This window comes from Mobula birostris, chromosome 6 (assembly GCF_030028105.1).
Source record: "Mobula birostris isolate sMobBir1 chromosome 6, sMobBir1.hap1, whole genome shotgun sequence".
NCBI classification, from domain to species: Eukaryota; Metazoa; Chordata; class Chondrichthyes; order Myliobatiformes; family Myliobatidae; genus Mobula; species Mobula birostris.
The window spans coordinates 118743266-118756021 of NC_092375.1; the positions used below are offsets into that span (position 1 = coordinate 118743266).

At 45.5% G+C, this 12756-nt stretch overlaps 1 protein-coding gene across 3 annotated transcripts in view; it reads left to right on the forward strand.

The window, feature by feature from the left end:
* Positions 1-12756, forward strand: part of trpm2 (transient receptor potential cation channel, subfamily M, member 2) — a 200612-nt gene that overhangs the window by 146631 nt on the left and 41225 nt on the right. For all 3 annotated transcript variants that reach the window (XM_072261153.1, XM_072261151.1, XM_072261152.1), the window contains 5 exons: positions 1443-1575; positions 2053-2143; positions 2980-3067; positions 8017-8165; positions 12113-12180. In XM_072261153.1, the coding sequence (XP_072117254.1) occupies positions 1443-1575; positions 2053-2143; positions 2980-3067; positions 8017-8165; positions 12113-12180 (529 nt within the window). The remainder of the gene's footprint in view (positions 1-1442; positions 1576-2052; positions 2144-2979; positions 3068-8016; positions 8166-12112; positions 12181-12756) is intronic.

Below are 12756 nucleotides of genomic sequence, written 5' to 3' on the forward strand. Positions count from 1 at the left end.
TAAAAAAAGTTCAAAGTCTCTTGAAAGTCTCACATCTCACGCAGACGGGAGAAGGAAGAAAACTCTCCCTGCCATGCCCGACCACGGTCCGACTCTGAGTCGTCCGAAAACTTCGAGCCACAGAGCACCGAGCACCATCTCTGCTGAGTGCTTCGACCCCAGCCCCGGCTGCCAGCAGCAGTCAAAGCCGAGGATTTTGGGGCCTTCCCTCCGGAGATTCTCGATCGCAGGGTAACAGCGGCAGCGAACCGGGCATTCCAGAAGTTCCTCCAGATGTTCCTCTGTGCTTCTCACAGCTGTCTCCATCAAATCAGAATTGTGCATGGTACCATATTTAACAGATATAATATCATTTCACTGGAGAGGCTGCGCGCGCTGCGTCGCGCTGCCGTCTTCTCCTCCTGTTGAATGGCTGAATGGCCAAATTCTGCTCGTACGTCTTATGCTCTTTCTAAAATCATGAGGGGCGTAGATAAGGTGAATCCTCCCAGACATTCTCAGGGTAAGGTAGTCTAAAATTATAGGATTTTTGGTGAGAGGGGAAAGATTTGAGGGGATTATGAAAGGCAAGGTTTCACACAGAGGATGGTGGGTATATGCAGCGAGCTACCTGAGGGAGTCATAGAGTATTTACAGCATTTAAATGGCACTTAAATAAGTATGTGGGCAGATAGGGTTTACAGAGCTTGGAAATGGAATTGCTTATTGTCAAATGCACTGAGGTACAGTGAACAGATGGTCTTGTGTACTGCTCAGACAAATAAATTCATTACATAATATATTGAATTAGAAATATAATATGGATTCCAATTCAGATTTATTTATCCATGTACATGGATACATACAGTGAAATGCGTCATTTGCTTCAACAACTAACATGCTTTAAGGATGTTCTGCTGGGCAACATACAAGTATCTCCACACATCCTGGTACCAACATAGTATGCCCACCATCCTCGACAGAACAAAACAGAACACAACAAAACAAGCCCCCTTTCCCACCCATCCCCACACGCGGACAGTCCTCCAGTCTCCAGGCTTCGTCCTTCGGACTTCAACTTCCAGTCGGTCTTCGGTATTAACCAAATGGGCGTAGCTCAGATAACTTGGTCAGCGCGGATGAGTTGGGCTGAAGGGCCTATCTGCACACTGTATTACTTTATGACTCAGTGATACATGATGAATGAGAATCGCAAAAAATACAGTAGTGTAAAACAGAGACTGCTGGAAACACCCATCAGGTCAGGCAGCATCTGTAGAGGGAGAAACAAAGGTAATATTTCAGGTTGCAAATCTTACATCAGAAGCATTGCAGAGGGATAACAGTACAACCAATGAAATGTCATCAACCTAGCTTATTATCTTTTGTTCTTTTCACAGATGTTACCGAGTTGCAGTGTTTACTGTTGTGATTTACCATTGCTCTGCACCCATCTGTTTCAGAGAAGCAGCTAGAAGAGAAGGAGGAAGCTGAGATTTTATCCTGGGAGGCTGTAATTAAAGAGAATTATATCGACAAGCAAAAACGGAACAAGAGCCAGAGTCTAAATGAGCAGGTCAAGTGCACCTTGGAAAGGTGAATACACATGCTTCCTCTGTACCCCCCCCCCCAACTCCCAACCCCAACCCCTCCACAGCTTACTGCCACAGACTCTGCTTTTTCCTCACTCGCTCATTAACCATTCTCCTTACCTTCACATCCTGCTTCCATCCACCCACCACTTCCACTGTAACTCATTTGACTTATCACCAAGTCTCTTCCTCACTTCGTAGAGCCAAGAGATACTGCAGATGCTGGAAATCCAGTCCCAATGAAGGGTTTTTTACCTCTCCATAGATGCTGCCATCCCTGCTGAGTTCCTCCAGGTCTGTGTTACTCTGCCTCACGTCTCTTTCAAACTCACCACACTTAGTCCTGGTGTGCAGCCTCGACCCAGAACATCGACCAACTCCCTGCCTCCATAGATATTGTCTGACCTGCTGTGGACCAACCCTCGCGGCCTCATTAGCTGCACTGCAGTTCCTTGAGACCCTGTCCAATTGTATTTTTCAGGGTGGAGATGATAGCGGAGGTGCTGGACGTGAACCGAGACAGGAACAAATTTGAGTCAGTGGAGCAAAACATCAGTCATCTGGAGGCACAGGTAGATCCCAAGAGACATGGTTGGGGTGATAGCACACACCTGCTGGCAAGGGAGAAGGACATCCACTATGTCCCCTAACCTCACCACCAGATAGAAGGGCTGAGAGGAACCTTCAGCCAGACAGGAGGCAGGAACAAAACTAGCCCAGGAGTCTTCAGCCTGATCCACCAGTCATCATCAAACCTTGCCTCAGCCAACTCCATCCAGGCTGATCCAGTAACAGACCAGGATGGCAGTGGGCTGGAAATGGGGTAACGCTGCACCAGGGCACTCCATTCGGGGTGACACGGTAGAGTAGTGGTTAGAATAACACTAGTACAGCAGCAGTGACCAGGGTTCAATTCAGTTCCTGCTGCTGTCTGTAAGGACTTTGTACGTTTTCCCCATGACCGCATGGGTTTCCTCTGGGTGCTCCGGTTTCCTCCCACATTCCAAAGACGTACAGTTTAATTGGATGGCGCTGACTCCTGGGCCAGAAGGATCTGTTACTGTGCTGTACCTCTAAATGAATAAATTATCAAACTCTGGGCTTTCCCCTGACTGAGGGGGGAAGGGGTTCTGGATGCTCCCCATACCCTGCTCTCCCTAGCAGTGCCTGGATTCCTGCACTCGGGCCCGCTGCGCTGGACGAGGCACCTTCCTGCCCTCTGCCCACCCCATCAGAGAAATTTGTCCCACTGTGGAAGCACAGCGCCGAGGGTCTCCATGTTGATGTCGCAGCTCCCACTGTGTCAGGGTTTTAGAAATCCACGTCCCACCACAGCAACCTCGTTCCAGCTCATTATTAAATAACGGCCAGGCCCTGGCTCACAGATCCTCACCTCTTGTTTCTCTAGATGCTGCAGAGTACGCGGGCCTTAAACTGGATCATGAACGCTCTGGTAAACAAAGGCTTTGGGCTTCGGGACAATGTAGCAGCCCCTGGTACGTATCTGCCTCAGCTTGCACACACCAGAGACAGGGAAAAGCTCACCAGGAGAGGCTTATTCTGAACCATCCCAGCTGGTGGGAGAGACTTGGATCCCGTTTAAGACTGGATGCTGGTGGAGTTGAGAGGAGTGGGGGGATGGAAGGGAGCATGAACCAACAGCAGCAGATGAGATAGCTCCTGTTGGACTGAGTTGGACTCAGTTGGGACTGAGTACCAGGATGCAGCTCGAGCTCTGGTTACCTTTTTGAGCCATGTACCAGGTCCCTGTAGCCCCATGTGCAAGCACAGTGGGCGCAGAGAGATGCCAACAGATTTAACTCAAATTCAGCAGCAGTGTTGAAATAATTGCGACCACAGCATCACTCAGCCAGCCACCTTATCTCCTTCCTGTACACTGCCTTGCCAACTACCATATTTCTGTCAGCAACAGTGGTGTCATCGGCAAATGTGTAGATAGCATTGGAGCTGTGCATAGCCACACAGTTTCAGGTACAGAGAGAGTATGGTAGGAAACAAGTATACTTGAGGTGCACCAGTGTTGATGGTCAGTGAGTGGGAGATGAGGGCTTCCAGTGAGGAAGCTGAGTATCCAATTGCAGAGGGAGTTACAGAGGGCCAGGTCTTGGAGCCTGATGATAAGTTTGGATAGAACGATGGTGCTGAACACCTAGCGGTAGTCAATGAACCATTGTACAGGTGGTCCAATGCAGGTTTATAGCAAGAGTGTCCACTGTCAACCTCTTGTGGTGATAGGGGAAATAAATGTGTCCAGATCCTTCCTGAGGCCGGAGCTGATCTATCCGCAAAAAGCAGGATTTCCCAGTGACCAGCCATTTTAATTCCAATCCCCATTCCCATTCCAACATGTTGGTTCATGGCCTCTTCTACTGCCACGATGAGGCCACTCTCAGGTTGGAGGAGCAACACCTCATATTCCGTCTGGGTAACCTCCAATCTGATGGCATGAACACCAGTTTAACTAACCTTCCCCCCTCACCCTTCTTTCTTCTTCCGTCACTATTCTGGCTTCACTCTTACCTCTTCTCTTCTCCTCACCTGTCTATCACCCCACCTGATGTCCCTCCTCCTTCCCTTTCTTCCATGGTCCACTCTCCTCTCCTGTCAGACTCCTTCTTCTTCAGCCTTCTACCTTTTCCACCTATCAGCTCCCAGCCTCTTACTTCATCCCATCTACCTTCCTCCTTACCTGACTTCACCTGCCACCTGCCAGATTGTACTCCTTCCCCTCCCCCACCATCTTATTCTGCAGTCTTCTCCTTTCCTTTCCAATCCTGATGAAGAGGCTCAGCCCAAACTGTCAACTCTTTACCCTTCCCCACAGATGCTGTCTGACCTGCTGAGTTCCTCCAGCATTTTGCATGTGTTACTCTGTATCTCCAGGATCTTTTGCTTCAGGATTGATTTGGACCGTAAACAATCTCTGGAAGGACTTTGTTGGAGACTGCCTAGGGCAGCATATCGCAGTTGTAGGAGGGCCCCTGCCTGGCTGAGTCAGGGTCCACATAAGGACTCCACACCACACACAGCACGTCAATAACAAAGTCATTCACATGCTGGTACTCAGACATGAGCTGGAGCATTCAGAGATTCTGCTGGAGATGGAGATCAGAAGCTATTGTGGCCTTTCACCCAGTCAAAGAGAAGAACCCTTTCTCCACATCTGAACCTTTGCTAAGATCTTTACTCCTGGTCTATCCCAACCTTTTTTCTCAATCACTTTGAAATATACAGAGTTATGGTCACTAAAACCAACATGCTTCTGATGGACATTCCCTCCACTTCACCAGCTACCCAGCTACATTCCCCAAGGCAAAGACCAGTAATGCTCCCTTCCTCATTGGAGGCCTATCAATTTACTGTGTCTTCTAGACTCAGCTGAAACATTCCGCCCCCTCTGAGCAATCCCATTAATACTTGGGTAACTGAGATCCCCAAGTACCGCGGGGATCCACATTCATAGATTCCCCAAAATTACTACACAAGTTGATAGGTCTGTTAACAAACTTATCATGTGTTGGCCTTCATTAGTCAGGGATTGAGTTCAAAAGCCAGAAGGTAATATACAAGCTCTGTATAACTCTAGAAATATTGTGCTCAGTTCTGGTCACCTCATTGTAGGAAGCATGTAAAAGCTTCAGAGAGGGTGCAGAGAAGATTTACCAGGGTTCAGGCTGAACTAGAGGGCATGCCTGATGAGGATATGTTCCCACTATGCACTTGTCAGTAGGTGTTCCTAATCTACATTTGGCTGATTGAGTATCATGAGGTGGTGACTAAGGGGACTGATGTGGGCCTACAGACATGGTTGATATGCTCTATGTTCCATGTAGGTGTGTTGTAAATGGAAGTTTGTTTCCAGAGTATCTCCAGGGTGCCTAATAGTTAAGCCATAGCTTCAGTAACATATGTTAATGATTTCTGATTTGTATGCAAGGGGCAGAATAAAGGACTCTGCAGATTATAAAGTGATCGTGTGTTGAGTGTACGAAGGAAGAGTTGGGCAAAAGAGTAATAGACAGAATTTAATCCTGAAAATGGGAGGGTGAGAGGTGACTTGATAGAGGTTTACAAGTTAAGAGGCATAGTTTGAGTGGGTAGCAGAGACTTTTTCCCAAGGCAGAAATGGCTATTAGAAGGGGACATAAGTTTTGAGGTAATTAGAGGAACGTATAGGGGGGATGTGAGAGGTAGTTTTTTTACATAGGGAGTGGTGAGTGCATGGATCAAGCTGGCAGGGGTGGTGGTGTAGATAAATATACTAGGAGCACTTATGAAACTCTTAGGTATGCACATGTTTTATGTACCTGTAGGGGTCCTATTTTTATGGACTATACCTTTAAAGAGAGAGAGTTGTTCAACGCAAGCACCTTGTTATTAAGAGAGAGAGGCGAAGACTGCTTTGAGATGGTGTTACGGTTTCTCTGCCGCATGTTTACCCTTTTGCAAGGACACTGGCAGCTTCTGTGTTCCTACAGAGAGAAGGGAGGAGCTACTTGATGGACAGCTGGTGTTCAGCACAGTGAGATAAATAGAAGGTCAGCTGATAGACTGACAGACACTGGATGAGCTTTGTTGTGCCTACAGAAAGGTGGGTTTTTGGAGGATCAATCAGGAGAATTGATCAGTGGCTCTCACAGTGTGGAAAAGGTGTGACTGGTGGGGAGCTATTACTGTGTCCAACCCTTGCCTGGGTTGATAACTCCAGCACAGAGGATGGTCTCCTTTTTGTGGCCACATTCGGTGACTTTAAAGGAAAAGAAGAGGGGAGAGGAAAGTTTGAAACAGAAGAAATCTAGTGACAAAGAGGTCACTGTTTGGACTTTCTCCTCTGTAGCCCGTAAGAGTAAGCTTGAGTTCCATTCGAATACGAAGGTGTGACTGTCACGTAGAGCGGGTTCTCTGCTGAGGGGAGTACCTTTGTGAATACCACTTGTGTGTTACCCTTGTTTGGGTGTGGTAGCTCACTGAAGAAAGGCACCCCTGTGGCAAATCACTGTTGGAGTTATTTCATATGTCGTGGAACTGGATAAGTGGCTATCACGTGTGTTTGGGGTTGGTTCCCTTGAAGAGGGTCCCCTAAGTGATAAACTACTGTTGGTGATAATCTATATGTGGATTCTGTTTGAGTATCCTGTGGCCACCTGTTTGGAATGACCCATAGCTGAATTCGGGTGTGGTACCACTTGTGTTGAAAGGATATTTGTTGAAGATCACTGTTGGTGATACTTTGTGTGTGGAGTGGAATAACTTCGGAGATAAAACCTACCACTATTGTTATTTTGTATTGCTGTTGTGAAATCTGTAGAATATCGACGTAATTGCCTTCTCTTGACGTTTATCCTATTCTGTGGATGAACTGAACTTTCATACTCTACCATCTCAAGACTCTAAGCCTTGTTTCCCCCAAGCTCAATAGTTTGGGAGTTATATTTGCGCACATATATACACGTAACACTGCTAACTTGTTTGATTTATCTGGTTATATATGACTGTATTATGTAGTTACTAATAAAAATAGCTTATGTTAACACCAATACCAGACTCTAGCTGTTTTCCATTTCTGCTGGTTCCCTAACCCGTCACGGGGTACGCGACACGTGGAAGATAAAAAGATGGAGGGCTACGTAGGAGAGAACTGTAAAATAGGTTGAAAGGTCAGCACATCGTGGAGCGAAGGGTTTGGACTGTGCTGTAATGTTCTATGTTCTAGAAATAATAGAATGAAGAATATACAACAAATTGTGGGATACTGAGTAAGAGATTATGGAGTTAATTTCCACTGATCAGGAAGTAGCAGAGCTGGTCAGTCGGGTGGTTAGAAAGATGTGGGGTGTCCTTACTAGGCAATGACCAGGACATTAGAGCAGGGAGGGAAGGCAACAGTATATAGATCCAATTAGGCCACAGCTGGACAACTGTGGACAGTTCTGGGCACCACATTGCAGGAGCAATATGAGTCACTGGAGAGGGCTCAGAGGAAGACTCCTTGGGCTGGAATGTTGTAACTTAAGGGGAAAATTAAAGGCTGCAATGGTTTTCTTTGGTACAAACCGTGGGAAGACTTAATTGAGGTGAATAAAGTTCTGATGGACTCCGATAGATGTAACAGCAAGAAGCTATTTCCCTAAAAACCAGAGGGTAGAGATTAGAAGTCATGGGTAGAAGGGCTGGAACAAAGAGGATGATTTTATTTTTCTCTCAATAGGATTCTGGAACTGACAGTCTGCTGAGGGTGGTGGGGGAAGAATCCCCCGCCACATTTAAACATGCCTGGTTGTGTACTTGTAGGGCTGTGATCTGCAGTGAATTGGGAGGGGACGAGCTCTTTATTGACCGTCATGGACACAGTGGGATGGGTAGCCTCCTGGGTTCTAGCCTTCTTGCTCCTGATGTTGTTCACTGTTGCCTACTTCTGGTATAGTAATTACTGACCACAGAAACATAGAAGAAGAAGCCATTCATGAAGAGAAGGAATTGAAGCCCCTGTACCACGTCAAAGCTCGCGAATTGATCTATCCAGACAGCAATGTTCAACGCTTCCCTGTGCCTGATGAGATGGTCCCCTGGCAGGTAAGGAACAAGCCTGAGATTAAGACTGCTTTCATCCTTCTTTCTAGATATCGTTGTATTTGAATGATTCAATATTAGAAATGGGGAATATGCGAAATACTCAGCAGGTCAGGCAGCATCTGTGAGGAGAGAGGCAGAACTCTATCTAGAGGGCAGGTGCTATAAAGAGAGGTTGAGCAAACTTTGGTTGTTTTCTCTGGAACGTTGGAGGCTGCAGGAAGACAGTAAGGCCATAAGACATAGGAGCAGAATTAGGCCATTCAGTCCATCAAAACTGCTCTGTCATGCCACCATGGCTGATTTATTATCTCTCTCAACCCCATTCTCCTGCCTCCTCCTTTTGATACCCTTACCAATCAAGAACCTATTTCACTTTAAAAATACCCAATGCCTTGGCTTCCACCACCATCTGTGGCAAAGAATTCGCCAGATTCACAACATTCTAGCTAAAGAAATTCCTCCTCATCTCTGTTGTAAATTACGTCTTTCTATACTGAGGCTGTATACTCTGGTCCTAGGGTCTCACACTATAGGAAACATCCTCTCCACATCCTCTCTATCTCGGCCTTTCAGTATCCAATAACCTCGTAGAGGTTTATATCTTCTCTGTAGTTACCTATGAGGTTCAGACTAGTTTGGCAGGGAGACGAGAACCAGAGCACCAGGTCGGAAAGAGGAGGTAGGATGAGGAAGGTAGATGTCAAGGCCAGTGAAAGCAAGCAGCAAGAAATTAAAAGATACGCTGGGACAGATAGTTTGAAGTGTGTGTATTTTGGGTAAAGGTGATGAACCTAGAGCATAGATCAGTACCTAGAAATATGACGTTGTAGCCATTACAGAGACTTGGTTGAGGGTGGGACAGGAATGGGTGCTTACGGTTCCAGGAGTTTGATGTTTTAGAAATGATAGAAAGGGAGGTAAAAGGGTGGAAAGATGCATAGCTGCACTACTAATCAGGGACAATATCAGAGCGACACTCAAAAGGGACATAATGGAGGGCTTGTCCACTGAGTCTATATAGGTAGAACTCAAAAATAGGAGAGGTACAACCACTCAGTGGGATTGTACTACAGACCCCTGTCCCACCCCAATAGCTACTGGGACATTGAGGAACATTGCAAGCAACTAGAGAGATATGCAAACAGTTTAAGGACAGGTGTAAAAACAACCATATTGTTGTCATGGGGTCTTCAAGTTCCCCACTATAAACTGGAACCTTCATATTGCAAGAGCTTTAGATGGGGAAGAATGTGTGAGGTGCATCGAGAAGGGTTTCTTCATTCAGTATGTAGATGGCCAACAAGGGGAGGGCTGTACAGGACCGGTGATGGGTAATGAGCCTGGCCAAGCGACTGACCTGTCAGTGGGTGAGCAGTTAGGGAACTGTGACCACAACTCCTTATGATTTGACATAGCTAGAGATAAGGATAATTACGGACCTTCCAGAAGAATATTAAACTGGACCAGGGCAAATTATGAGAGCATTAGGCAGGAGCTTGGGGAAGTTAATCGTTTTTGGGCAAGTCCACATCTGACATGAGGAGGGTGTTTAAAGACAAACTGCAGAAAGTACAGAACAGGTATGTTCCAGTCAGAAGGAAGGGCAAGGATGACAAGGTAAGAGAACCCTGGATGTCCAGAGATGTGAAGGATTTGGTCAAGAAGAGAAAGGAGAAGTATGTAAAACTTAGGAAGCTAGAGCCCCTGAGGATTATAAAGAAACCAGAAAAGAACTCAAGAAAGGAATTAGAAAAGCTAGAAGGGGCCACACGAAGTCCTTGGCAGTTAGGATTAAAGAGAATCCAAAGACATTCTATGCATACATCATGAGCAACTAGGGAGAGGGTAGGATCGCTCAAGGATAAAGAGGGAGCATTATTTTGGATGTGGATGATGTGGGTGAGGTCCTTAATGAGTACTTTGCATCGCCATTTACCAAGCAGAAGGACATGGAGGATAATGTGATCAGTGCTGAATGTATTAATATGCTAGGGCATTCTGAGGTAAAGGAGGAGGTAGTCTTAAAGAGCAGTTAGGTGGATAAGCCCTCAGGACCTGATGGGATATACCCCAGATTATTGAGAAAGTCAAGAGATGAAATTGCTGGGTCCTTGATCCTTGCCATAGGTGAGGTCCTGGAGGACTGGCAATTTGCTAATGTTGTTCCACTATTCAAGAATGGAACCAGGAATAATCCTGGAAACTAGATTCACACATCAGTGGCAGGGAAGTTACTGGAAAGAATTCTGAGGGTTAGTATTTATGAGCGTTTGGCCTACAGTAATTAGGGAGACTGAGCATGGCTTTGTGCAGGGCAAGTCATGTCTTAGTAACCTGATTGAAGTTTTTTGATGAGATGTTGAGGGTGACTGATGAAGGAAGAGCTGTGGATGTTGCCCATTTGGATTTTAATAAGGGGTTTGACAAGGTCCCTCATGGGAAGCTCATGCAAAAGATAAATGTGCATGGGATCAGTGGTGGAATGGCCAGTTGAATCCAAAACTATCTTGCCCATAGAAGATAGAGTAGTGGTTGAAGGGACTTACTCTAGTTGGAGGTCTATGATTAGGGGTGTTCTGCAGGGATCTATACTTGGATTTCTACTGCTTGTGATGTATGTAAATGACCTCAATGAAAATGTTGAAAGTAATTTTGTAGATGCTATAAAGATTGTTGTCTTGTGGATAGCATAGAAAATTGGCAAAGAATACAGCAGGATATAGATCAGTTGCAGAAATGGGTGGAGAAATGACAAACAGAGTTTAACCCAGCAAAATGTGAAGTGTTACACCCTGGTAGGTCAAATGTAAAGAGACCGTACATTGTTGAGGGCAAGATCATTAATAGTGTTGATCAGCAGAGGAATCTTAGGGTCCAAGTTCTTATCTCCCTGAAAGTGGCTACACAGTTAATGAGACATATGGCATGCTTGCTTTTATTGGTCAAGGTATTGGGTTCAAAAATCAGGAAGTTATGTTGCAGCTTTATAAAACTTCAGTTAGGCTGCATCTGGAATATTTTCTGGTCACTTGATTATAAGAAGGATGGCAAGACTTTGGTGAGAGGGCTGAAGAGGTTTACCAGGACCTTGCCTGCATTAGAGAGTATGTGCTTTAATGAGAAGATGTACAGACCTGGGTTGTTCATTCTGGAGCAGTGGGAGGTAGAGGGGAGATCTGAAAGAGGTTTATAGATTATGGGAGGCATAGAAAGTGTAGACAAAGAGTGTATTTTTATCCAGGGTTGAAATGTCTAGAGGGCATGCATTGAAAGTGAGAGTGGGTAAGTTCATTGAACATGTGAGGAGCAACTTTTTGACAGAGTGGTGGGTGCCCGGAATGAGCTGCCTGGGGTGGTGGTAGAGGCAGATACGTTAGGGATTTTTAAGAGACACTTAGATAGGCAGATGAATGTGTGGGAAATGCAAGGATTTAGTCATCGTGTTGGGCAATGGGTTGAATTTAGTCAGCCATTGGTTCAGCACAACATTGCGGGCCGAAGAGGCTGTTCTAGTGTTGTACTCTTATGTGTTCTATATTCTTTTTCTCAGGTTGAATGTTTCTTTTAGGGTGAGGGGGAGAAGATTCGAAGGAGGTATGTGGGGCAAGTGTTTTTTGAGAGAGGAGGATGTCTGGAATGTTCTGCAAGGGTGGAGATGGAAGCAGATAGGATAACAATGTGTAAAGGGCATTTAAACAGACATATGAAATAGATCAGGAAGAGAGAGGTGTTGATCATATGCAGGCAGGTGAGATCTGTTTAGACTGGTGCTATGCTTAGCATAGACATGGTGGGATGAAGGACCAATTCCTTGCCATACTGTTCTCTGTTCTATAGGTACACCATGAGGAGATAACTGATGAATCAAATATAACCCTTAGTTCAATCTTGGCAACATTCCTATAATTCTGGAGAATTCATAATCATTTCATGAATTCCTTTTGTAGGCTCCTTTCGCTAAGTACAGTCCACCATCTTACACAGCAGAAACGCCGGATGGCAATTGGCCAACAAGGTAAAGTGGAACTGAATGTAATTTCTCCTGTGGATGCACAGAAACCTTGTGGAGGATATTGTTTGAACTGGGAATCTCCTTCAGCGGGACAGGCCCAAAAGCAGGTCTGTTCAGCTCAGGGTTGCCATGTTCACTGGGCTGTCCAGGGATGATGCGGTAGATTGCAAAGGTCATGATGGCCCTTAGGATCTGTGGTTGACAATTGGGCAAAGACAAATGGGAAGAGTTCTCTTCACCTATCCTTTTGCTGAGAGAGTTAAACTCTGTTTTGCCTTTACCTTCAGGCTCCCAGTTTGTGTTTTTGTTTGTTTATATATAAAAATAACTTTATTTAACATTGGATGGGAAAGCAGTTAAATAAAAAACATTATCCTCCTTATTCAGACGCCTTCTTTTATTTCCCTAGTTATCCAAAGCTACCTTTCCCCGCCCTTACTGTCACTTTTAACTGGAATATACTTTTGTATATTCCATAAAAAAATTTCTTCGAAAGTCTTCCACTGTTCCTCAACTGTCCCATATGTAACCTGTGTTCCCAGTCTCTTCTAGGCAGTTCCTCCTTCATCCTGTTGCAGA